Source organism: Macadamia integrifolia, chromosome 2 (genome assembly GCF_013358625.1).
Source record: "Macadamia integrifolia cultivar HAES 741 chromosome 2, SCU_Mint_v3, whole genome shotgun sequence".
Lineage (NCBI taxonomy): Eukaryota > Viridiplantae > Streptophyta > Magnoliopsida > Proteales > Proteaceae > Macadamia > Macadamia integrifolia.
The window spans coordinates 8,028,698-8,039,792 of record NC_056558.1 but is presented as its reverse complement, the minus strand read 5'-3'; the positions used below and the strand labels follow the sequence as shown (position 1 = coordinate 8,039,792).

At 40.1% G+C, this 11,095-nt stretch overlaps 2 protein-coding genes across 2 annotated transcripts; one reads left to right on the top strand and one right to left on the bottom strand.

The window, feature by feature from the left end:
- LOC122058644 lies at nt 1-1,462 on the top strand. The gene has a single exon (XM_042621285.1). The coding sequence runs from the start codon at nt 186-188 to the stop codon at nt 1,176-1,178; it is 993 nt and encodes a 330-aa protein (XP_042477219.1). The 5' UTR covers nt 1-185; the 3' UTR covers nt 1,179-1,462.
- Nucleotides 1,463-6,047: 4,585 nt separating this feature from the next.
- Nucleotides 6,048-10,172, bottom strand: LOC122058184 (inactive TPR repeat-containing thioredoxin TTL3-like). The gene is made up of 6 exons (XM_042620730.1): nt 8,733-10,172; nt 8,258-8,626; nt 7,596-7,929; nt 7,303-7,507; nt 7,018-7,118; nt 6,048-6,719 (listed from the first exon to the last, which is right to left on the bottom strand). Exons 1-6 carry the CDS (start codon nt 9,749-9,751, stop codon nt 6,561-6,563), a joined length of 2,187 nt encoding a protein of 728 aa, XP_042476664.1. The 5' UTR covers nt 9,752-10,172; the 3' UTR covers nt 6,048-6,560.
- Between the last annotated feature and the right edge of the window lie 923 nt (nt 10,173-11,095).

Sequence of the window (11,095 nt, the reverse complement as noted above, 5' to 3'; positions counted from 1 at the left end):
AAGAGACACCATGAAAGCAAAAGCAGAGGAAAGCTGTCAATCTCTCCCTATCTATTAAATACAAAACTAAAGAAACCACCAACTCCAAAGAGCTCAAGTCTTCAAAAACCATACTAGGAAGTCAGAGCAAGCAGAAAGTGAAGCCTAAAAGAGAGAAGGGGAGGAAGAGGAGAAGAAGAAGAGACATGAGAAGAAGAAGAGAAGGCAAAGGGGCTCCGCCCACAGACCTCTTGGTATGTTTTCCTTCTAGAGCCCATCTAAGCCTTATGCCCAAGGCCATCTGCAGCCCAGCTCGTCCTTCTGAACCTACCAAGCGGCACCACAGCCACCAAATTCATCTCTCAAGATCAAGCAACAACAGGGGAGGCCAAGCTAGCCCTCTCTTATGGTCCAAGACCAAGCCTATGGGGTCGGATATCTCTGAACCCACCTCCCCCAAAGTCACCTGTGCCGGACAGATCAAAGTCAGGCACAAGCCTAGTTCCTGCAAGAACTGGCAATCAGTCATGGAAGATATCGAGAGGCTCCACAACCATAGAAAGCAGAAGAAGAGACCCACTTGGATAGAAAGTCTCGGATTCAAGAAGGATGTAATGCAGTTCTTAACTTGTTTAAGAAGCCTTCGATTTGATCTACGGTGCTTTGGCTCTTTCCATGGATCTGATATCACTTCGGATGATGAGGAAGTTGAAGAAGAATACGAAGAAGAGCAAGAAAACCAGGTGGGCATCGAGGATTTTGATGGTAGTGGTGCTTCAAGAACCGTTTTTTCTAAGTGGTTCATGGTATTAGAGGAAAAACAGAGTAATGGGTTCAGTAAAGAAGACCAATTTGGGGAAAGAAGAGCTGATAGAGACGAATCTCATCATGAATGTTCGGAGGTCGCTCCTGCTGCTCCTCCTCCGAATGCTCTGTTGCTCATGCGTTGTAGGTCTGCCCCTGCAAAAAGTTGGTTAGAAGAGAAAGAAAAAGAGGAAGAAGAGGAAGAAGAAGAAGAAGAGGAAGAAGCAACAAAGAACACAAAGCTGCCTTTGGAAGTAGAGAAAAATAAAGAGAGTTTGTTATTGATGAGCTATGGCCCTGATTTCTTCAAGATTTCCCCTGATATTGCAAAGGAGACTTGGGTTGTTGGAGGAATGAGAGATCCCTTATCGAGAAGTCGAAGCTGGAAGAGATGATGATCATGGTGAATTGTGACTTAATTTAATTTCTTCAATATTGTTCTTGTTTACTTCTTTACTGGTTTTCATAATTCCCCTGTGTTCTGGGGATGTTTGTGTATCTTTGGAGAAGCCAAGCTCCTATAATTTTCAGCTTATTTTTGTTGTTTTCTTTGATTTCATTGAGAACTTTGTCAAATCTGTACAGACTTTCCTTCTTGTGGAAAACAGTTTGCTGCCATTGGCATATGTACAGGTTTAAAGACATCAATTTCTGAATTCACAAGAAGATTTTCATTTTCCCTCTCTCTCTCTCCCCCCCCCCCCCAATGGCATGGTTGTTAGGCAAACTTATTCATGGAATTATCTAATTAATGTTAAAAGATTTCATTTTCCAGCTTTCACTACTTACTGAAACTCTTCTGATCTGATTTACCCATAATCAGATCAAGGGCTTTCATATAATATTGAGATCATTGGCCTGGAAAGCTGATCTATGGACCACCAGGACACTCATAACAATACTGTTACTGATTTATTCTTGACTTAATTCTTTAGTATAATCACTTTTCTGGGGTATTCCTAAGAAAAATCACTGGTTGAATCACAAGATCGAAACCTGTAATAATTATATAAGACCATACCACGTTCCTGTGCTTGAAGTTTGAACTTAGATAGGAACTTCTAAGCACCAGCAGAGGAGAGAGAGAGAGAGAGAGAGAGAGAGAGAGAGATCAGGCAATGATGCTTATAAGAGGCATTAGGAATGCATGGTCCATGGTAAAGCTATCTCCCTTTTGGCCCACAGCACATGATGACATGAGTTCGATCGAGTAGTTTTCCATGTATGAATCCTCATTTTTCTCTCTCTTGTTTTATGGTCCCTTGTAATATATATTTCCTCTCTTGTAGCATGTGAAGTACTTGAGGATGCTTACTTGGTAACTGATCTCTTTAATCAGATCTAGAACATAGTTAATGGAATAATACATATGATTTGATGAAAATTATAAGACACAAGAGCATAAAGAAATAGTCAAATAAACCAAGAAAATCAAGTAAGTTAAGCAACAATAGAGACGACACATTGAATTTATGTGTTTTGGGGTTTAAGTCTAAGTCCATGGGCTTTAGGATGGTTTCTCAGTATAGAAGCTTAAGAAATGTAGTCACAATGGCTCTCCTTCTAGAGCCCAACTCATCCTCTCCACCTCTCTTTTTTTTAACCAAGGTGTTCGGTCCAGCTTACATGCACCTCGATTAATACTCGGGGAGACTAACGCAGCAACCCACCACCACAATCTCTACTTAAATCGCAAATACACAGATGGGGAATCGAACCTGGGACTGTGTGCCTATCTACACAATCCCCAAGTCGCCCTAACCATCTGGGTAACCCACGGATGGATCCAACTCCTTGTTCTCCTTCTCTCAAAACCTCACAACCCCTCTCTATTTCTTTCTTGGTTCCCCTAAATCACATTGTGGTTTAGGGGGAAAAAATTAAAATTTTGAAGAAAAAAAAAAAAAAAGACCAAGAAGGTTTTTTTGTGACCATCAAAACCGAGCATTTTTTTTATGGGCTTTAGTCCCCAGTGGTTTTGTAGATGGACTGAAATGGAGAGGCTCAGGTCATGTTTCTGGTGAACCTGGTCTGAACATCCATTCCGGTCCCTTTTAAAACAATGGGCTTGACCCACCTCATCTCATTCCTAAACAATGCCCATTGATTAAGTACTTTATTTTAGGTCTTATTGAGGTGAACCCACTTTGGCATGGAGCTTTCATAGGCCTCTCGCTTATGTTTAAACACATGAAAACCATTAAAGTGAAAAGTAGCCACACCAGTTGGAGCATGGGGGTAAAGGGTATCTCTATTTCTGCCCCAAAATTAGCAATTTCAACTATATGGATACTCATCTAATAGTGTGAATTTTCCACCAACATCATAGCAGTGGGAGCCTCGTGCACTGGATATGTCCTTTTTTTAGTGCGAATTATCAAAAAATTTTACCCCCTCCCTCGAGAGAAAAAAAAAAAAGTGAATCATCCACAGATCTACGGAATAGGTAATCATGTTGTCATAAGAATTTGAAGCACTTTCAAAATGGTCGTTGGACTTGAGAGGAGGCCATAGTCAATGTACTCAAATAAAACATTTATTCACTGTTGTTTTACCTTTGATAATTTCTTCCATCCATGATTGATCCAACAATTATGGCTGTGCTCAGGTTTTAAGCTGTAAATTTCATTTCGGTGGCCATTAATTTCAGTTTACTCCCTCAAAATGAGAGACTTCCATGGAGCTTTTTGGCAAAGTTTGTGCTTGATTTGAGCAAGCTCATGTCCATCCCAACATGGGCTTTTAATTGCAGACAAATGTTAGTATACAAGGTTGAAGGATGGGCTTGTTGGGCCTTCTTTACTGTTAGACCTCAATTGGACCATTGTCCAAAATACCATTTCTTAGTCCAATCGGAGGGTCAGATCTTGGTGGTTTAGGAGGTTCTCTCTTCACCATAGGTGAATGGAAACTCCATCCATCTTCTAAAGTAATAAAAGATTTTTCTCCTTGTGAATAGAGTTCTACCAAGTATAGAAAAAAAAGGGGGGGGGGGAGGGGGGTGAGGTTGCTACATGCACCTAACGCACCAGCCCTTCTTGGCCCGGTTTTGAATTAGGCAATACAAAAAGGACTGGTAGAGAACTGGCCATCCCAAGAGTAGCCAAAACTTGAACCCCAAGCCTATCTGATGCTGTTAATTTGCAGTGGGTCTTTTGTTCTAAAGCCCATTGGGCCAGTATATCCCCCAAGGCATACTTTTTGGTCGTCAAGGAAATTGCACCTCCAAGCTCTCACTTTAATTTGGGCTTCTACTATCACACTTGGTTTCTCTGCTATGTTTGAGACTAGAAAGTGGGCCGAATGTTGGGGTAGTCTCGACTGAGCCCATCTCAAATAGGGGCTTATAGGGCTTTTCCATGAAGCCGTAACATTTGGGGAGTGAAAAAATATATGGACAACGATTGAGTAAAGTTTGGCTGCATGGGCCCTACACTTACCATATGATCGCTTAAGTGACATCCTAAAGTGGTCCACATGGTTCCATTCACATCACATTCTTCTCCACTTCATTTGGCCCATCTACCTATGTGTAGCATCTTCAACTGAGACTATCTAATCCAAACATGATGAAATGTTAAATATTAAACCCATAGGGCCCAATAAAAGAACAGTTGTATATCAGTGAGTCATCACTGGCATAAAATTATGGCTCCTTATGAAGAAAATGTAAATATTTCTCTGCTAAGTAAAATATTTTTTACAATAAAAATGATTTTTTAATAGTTGATTGCAAGGAAAATGTAAATAGTTCCTTGAAAAGTGAAATTATTTTTCTTTTTTTTCATTTCTTTTTTCCTTTCCTTGCAATCAAACGGAACCTATGGGGAAAAGATTCCCACAATGCCGTTGTGGAAAATCCTTCTCACGTCTTCTCACATTTTGACTAGTGGGTCCATCCATTCTAGCACTCTCTCTTCCCACACCAAATGGGACCATACAAAGTTAGCTAAATAGGGATAGGTGGTGGGAGTCGTGGGACATGTTAGAGGTGCGGCTTTCGCCAAGATTGTATTAATCAAAGCACATCTGTTGATTTCTTCCGGCCTGTCAATCAGAAGGTGATTGAAAAATGTTAGGAATCTCTTATCTACGTGCATATTGGTGTGACATTCCCCACTAGCATTATGAGAAACCTCTGTCTAAAAACTATTTAACTAATGCCATTGAACTAATCATGATTGATTTAAATGGATAATCTAGGAGGAAGTAGGAAAGCAATGAAGAAGATGAAAGACTGAGAGGATGGAAGATGAATGATAATATAGTGTAATGGGATAAGATAATCTTTTTTGTTTGTTTAATATGACAGATTAGCACGTACCCATTACTTTACTACATGACTTTTGTTCCCTAAATGGCTCTTAGACAAGCCATAGTTGGCTGTAACGCACTCTGATGCATACAATTAGGAGGCCCTCTTCTCCACTTGCATTACGCTTTGATTGTTAATCACTTAAGTTTATGTACATTTTTTTTACTTTAGAACTGACCCACCTAGAGATTAGCAATCAATTCAAAATAAAGTAGAGAGAGAGAGAGAGAGACGAATGAAGGAAGAAAGATATTTGAGTTTAGGACTTTGTGAGGATAATGATAAGGAATAATAATATTATTTAAAATTATATAGGAAGGGTAGTTATTAGTATCACCAATGTTTGTGTTGTTTTCGTAAGTCACAAGACAGATTTGAATAGTCTATTTTTATGATTTTTTTTATTCAAATCTTATATCGTGCAAAGTTGAGAGAGTACGAAGTCTAAAGTACTGGTAAATACATGTAAAGTGGTTTTCTAAGGGAAACAGTTTTCTAAGCTGCCAAGGAGGATATATTATATATTAGTAGGCTCTTCCTATCTCTCTCCACCTCACATGAAATGACCTCAGTTCCCTCTTGTACATTAAACATTTTCGTTGCACCTCATTGATGTGCTCATATTTGTCAATTGCTCTGAGAACCCTCTCTCTTAATTGAATTAGACTTTGAAATTTGATGCGTAAGAATTATCTACATGACAAAATAAAAAGTCTTGTAATATTTGAAAAAAATGACATCTTGTGACAAATATTTCATCAAAAAATGTAATTTTCCTTTCAAGTGTTCCTCCACTTTTTTATCCATCAATGCAGTATCATTGTCACTCATGAGGGATTGGCTTGGATGATTCTTGGGAACGAAGCGCAGACCTCTAATAGAAGAGAAGAAAGAAGTACAAGTTTTTCTCAACTTCTATTATGTTAACAGTTCACAGTCCACACTTACATACATGAATACATTTCTTAAAGAAGAAAAAACAAAAAACAGAAAAACAGAAAAACAGAAAAACAGAAAAACAAAAAAACAAAAAGAAAAAGAAAAATAAAAAAGTAGCACAAATTACAAAACCACCCTTCCCTCCAATTTTGTCTTCCTTCAATTTTAATCACAAACTCAATCTCAATGATCATATGTAATGAATGCCTCCTCTCTTACTGCCTTGCTCTCCAAATGCAATTTCAACAGATCTGATTTGTTACCATTAAAAGGCAATTAGGCAAATCGCGATCAACCCCTTTTCTCTAATCTGTTCTTGGTGGGTCTTTCGTTTACATTATTACAAGCTTTTGTGATTTGATCTCTGCTTGTCTGAGCCTCTTTTCTTCTCTTTTCTTTTGTGTCTCTCTTTCTCATATATTCATTCATTTGTGATATGAAGGAAGAGGGAGGGATTAGGGAAATCCACAAATTGAAGAGATTCTCTTTGTTTCCATCTTTGTCCTCTCCTCTTTTGTTTAGGTCAAGTGGTAAAATATTTAAGAGAACTCTCTAACAATTCAAGGTTGTTGCCAGGAATGTCCTTGACCCTTGACCCATTCTTGTATATCTTCATAGTTGGTACCGTTGAAACTCCAACTCCCTCAGACTTTGCCAAGAATGGGTGCTCCTCAACATCCACCTAATACAATCAAATATTTTTTTTGCTAAAGGTAAGCCATCAATAGATTAAAAAGAACTAAATAAACAACAACATTAGAAAATTCAATCATATATGGATCATTATCCACTTTCATTAATTTAATTAATTTGCTTTTAAAAAATTTGACTAATCAAATCATGTTGTATTATTATTATCATATCATACTATAAGCTCCGCAAGCCAGCCGGCATGGCCATTGTAGACCAGTCTCAGATGCTTTTAATACATATATATATATATATATATTTTAATTAAAAGAAGGAGAAAAGGAGACAACCTTAAGGAAGTTGACGGAAGGGTATCTCTTGCAGAGATGCTCCATGGTTTGTAATATTTGTTTGTCGCTGGTTTTGTTGCAGAAGAGCACCACAGACATCCCTGTTATAACAAGAAATATCAAGGGCTTTTCAGTCATTACAAAATAAAGTTATTTCCACAGACATCCCTGTCATTAAATAGGAATAACAAGGGCCTTTTGGTCATTATTCCATAAGTTTTTTGGTTTAACTAACTTTAATGATCATTATTTGACTTAATTGACTACTAAGTACCAACTACTAACCAGGCGAGGTTACTAAGTGTCTGAAACGCTCGTTACTGGTGACGACGATGATGTCAGCACCAAACATCAAGCCCTGAACATCTTCGCCGCGCCGCTTCTTGAGCTGCAATTGGGCCTCGAATAAGGCCCGGCCCACCTCTTCGTTTCCCGGCGTTTCTCTTTTCAAAGTCTCGTAGTCTTGTATGGCTGCCTCCCATCTTTCCAACTATGGAAAAAATAAAAATATTAAAATTATGAATATCGGCGAAACTGATACGATTATAGGAACACTGATACCCATTACTTAGACTCACCTTGGCGTAACTATCGGCGCGCCGTAGCCTGGCTTTGGTGTAAGAAGGACGAAGGTTGAGAGCATTGGTACAATCCTCGACGGCTTTCTCAAACTGACTGAGTTTGGATCGGCAAGCGGCTCTGTTACAGAGCAAGACTGAGTTAAGCGGATCATGCTCTAGTCCTTCACCATAAGCCACACACGCCTCCAAGAACTTGGAAGCCTTAAAGAGATCGTTCCCACTGTTCCGAGCTGACGACACGGCTCGGGCTTTCCCCACCACTGAACTCACATCCCTATTACTCGAATCGAGTCGAGCCGCTCGTTGAGCAGCCACCACCGCATCCTCAAACCTATTGACAACACCGAAAATGTTGGTTTTTTAAATGAAGTAATTTGAAACCCTTTTGGTGTCTCACTCTCTCTTTTCTCTAAAAATGTTTTTTTTTTTGTCTTCAAAGTCCCATCCATGTCTATCCTTTTTAGAACAAAAGGGTTCATCTCCTCCCCTTTTTCAAAATTAACCTTTAGAGGCTTACACAGTACGCATCGAACAATAATTCTATCACACTCCATAGCTTCTCACATGCAGTAAGCTTCGCCGGTGCCGAAGAAACAGTTTAGTTTGAGTCAAGAAACAGTTTTGATTTTCCAAACTAAGAAGTAATTGAGAACACAAACCTGCCGGCGGCCATGTCAACCTGGGCTTGTGTCTGCAATATAAAAGAGTAGGTAGTGGGTCCGAAGAACTTGGAACAGGCTTCCACGTCGAAGGCTGGTCCATTCGTTAACGTGGTATCCGCGTCTTCATGTCTCTGAAGCTTCAACAGCGCCTCTGCTTGCATTGCTAATACCTGGAGAGCTGAATCGGCGCCGGAAGATATGGCGGTTCTGGTCTCTTTCACCAATGTCTGCCAATCATGTATCCTCCGTGCTTCGTTACACCTGTTGATATGTGTTTGTACTGCTTGAACTTTTGCATAATCGCTAGAGCTGGCTTCTGGTCCTGACCGTTTGTAGTGATTCAATGCCTTCTCTGCTTCACCCAATCTGTGAAAACAGAGTAAGACACAGGAGAAATGCAATAATTATAAGCTGACAGAAACATTAACAAAGTAACTTAACTAGTAATACATATCTGTACACAGTACAGAACCTGAGATATAATGTGGCTAAACGGTGATGAGCTCTTTGGTAAGAAGGGTCGATTTTAATGGCTTCTCTGCACTCAAATACTGCCTCAAGGAGCCGACCCATACCCGTCAAAGCCGCGCTCTTGTTGCTTCGATACGAAGCTTTTTCTGCGTCTAGCAGAATCGCTCGATCGTACAATGCTAAGGCTTCTGCAAACCTACCCTTCTTGTACTCTTCGTTGCCCATCACCTTCAATTCCTCTGGATCCAATCTCTTAGACAGAGCTCGACAGAGGGAACCCTGCTGCTGCTGCTCTTGTTGGCTGTCATCAAAACTACCTCTCCTTACTATGTTACCCATTACACCAGCGTTTGAGCGTCTCCCACCCGAGCCATTCTCGCGAGCAGTCTTGGGAAGGTAATCGAGAACATTGTTGGCGGTGGAATTCGAATGGGGTGGTTGTTGGTTACTTGAATTTTGGTTCGTTCCTCCTGGCTGCCTAATGTTCCCTAAATGGCCAAAGAGAAAAACATTGCTTGACGAAGCTCGAACCAAATTGTTGCTTCCCTTGGACCTCTGGTGATCGGCGATCATACTATCGAGCTCCCCTGAGAGACCAATAGCCTCTTTGGGGACTCTTCTTCCTTGCCCACTACCATGTTGTGTCGTTGGTACCACCTTCGCCGCTAATGCCGTGGATGTATTTGCAGGTACTATTGCTCCATCGGAGGGTTTTCTTGTTTGATGATTCTGATATGGCTTGGGATGATGAGGGGCAGCTTTGACTAGCGGCTTATCTGGAAGCTTTGGTGGTGGATCAGATAAGGTATAGGTGTCAAGGAAGGCAGCCTCATCGGATCCTCCACGTCTCCTCTTTGAATTGGCGCTAGGCTGCTTCATAATGTTTTTGGTGTTCTGTGTGGGTATCTCGTTTGCAGATTGCGATCTTCTAGGCCAGAAGCTTCGTCGTCTGAAACTGCATAGAAGCATAGCTCCACAACCGGACTTCTTTTCCGGCGAATAATCCGCCATTTCTGCCATAAACTCTCTTCTTCTCCAACCCCTCGTGATCGTTTCCTTTCTTTCTAAGGTTACAGAAATGAACTATAAAAAAAGAATTGAAAACATTGGCTGAAGAAACTGCCGGGAAATGGAGGAACCCCGGCAGCTGTATCCATCAAATAAGAACATTTCAAACCATGAGAGGTCTGAATCAAGTGGGGAGAGGCAGAGAACCCATTTATAATTAAAAAAAAAAAATTGAAAAGACAAAAATTAAAATTTGTAGAGATTGCTTGAATTTGAATCAGTACAATAAGAACCCACCCCAGGAAGGTAGGTGTGTGTAATTCAGAACCCACGACCTCCTGGAGTGGCTACCAAGAAACCTTCTTTCTTTTCTCTCTCTCTCCCCTGTTCCTCCTACTCTGTATAACCCTTCATTTTCCCTTTTGTTTCTTAAATTTTTTTCTCAGAATTGAAAAAAGAAAATCAGTTTAATCGAAATGTTTGTTTTGTCTTTTTCTGCTCGTGCAATGAGGACAAAGTATGGAGTACCGGAAGATCCGGTCCTGAAACTAATATGGATCTCTTAAAATAAGGGGACAGAGAGAAAGATAAAAGGAAAGAAAAAGAATAAATAAATAAAAATAAGAAAAGCAGAAAGAGAATAATGGAAAAACATTTCATTCCCGATTTAGGGGTTAGGTTTTGTTAAATCTCCTCCCATCTTTTTTAGACTTTTACAGCTAAGGGGGTTTGTGAGATGGTCACGTAACGCTATTAGTTAGCCCTCCCACGTATGACTACCAGCTGTTGATAGATGCTTTTTATACCGTTTCTCTCTTTCTCTCTCTTTAGCCTTTTATTTTATTCTCTTCCCTTCCATTTTCCGAGGTCCTATTCACCAACTCTCCCAAATCTCCTGATAAAGTACTACAAGGTGTAAATTTAGAATCGTACAACAAAACATAAAGGCCAGTAATTGGGCATCCCTTTCAGTGGAAAATATATTAAGTTTATAATCGGTAGGGGTGTCAATCGGTCGGTCCGGCTCGGTTTTGGTCTGGGTTGAGTCGGTTTCGGTGTGAGAAAGTTGAAACCAAACCAATAAGAAAATTCCGGTTTCGATTTGGTTTCGGTTTCAGTGCGGTTTGGTTTCGGTTTGTCTTCGGTTTCTTAAATCGATTTGTAATCGGGTTGGTTTTGGTTTTTGGTCTAGTTTGGATTCGACTTTCGATACAAATGTATACAAAACTATGCAAATTTTGATTTTTTTTTAATGAATTTTGGAGTGTTTCGGTTTCTTACCGGTTTGTTTTAGTTTCGATCTGGGTTTTGAGCCGGTTTCGGTTTGGTTTCGGGTTCATCCGATTTCAGTGCGGT

Coding starts and splice junctions, on each gene's coding strand:
- LOC122058184 (XM_042620730.1), bottom strand. CDS start 9,751: ATGGCAGAAATGGCGGATTATTCGCCGGAAAAGAAGTCCGGTTGTGGA. Junction 7,930..8,257: donor GTTGACATGGCCGCCGGCAG/GTTTGTGTTCTC, acceptor TGTTGTCAATAG/GTTTGAGGATGCGGTGGTGG. Junction 6,720..7,017: donor CTTCCGTCAACTTCCTTAAG/GTTGTCTCCTTT, acceptor TGATTGTATTAG/GTGGATGTTGAGGAGCACCC.
- LOC122058644 (XM_042621285.1), top strand. CDS start 186: ATGAGAAGAAGAAGAGAAGGCAAAGGGGCTCCGCCCACAGACCTCTTG.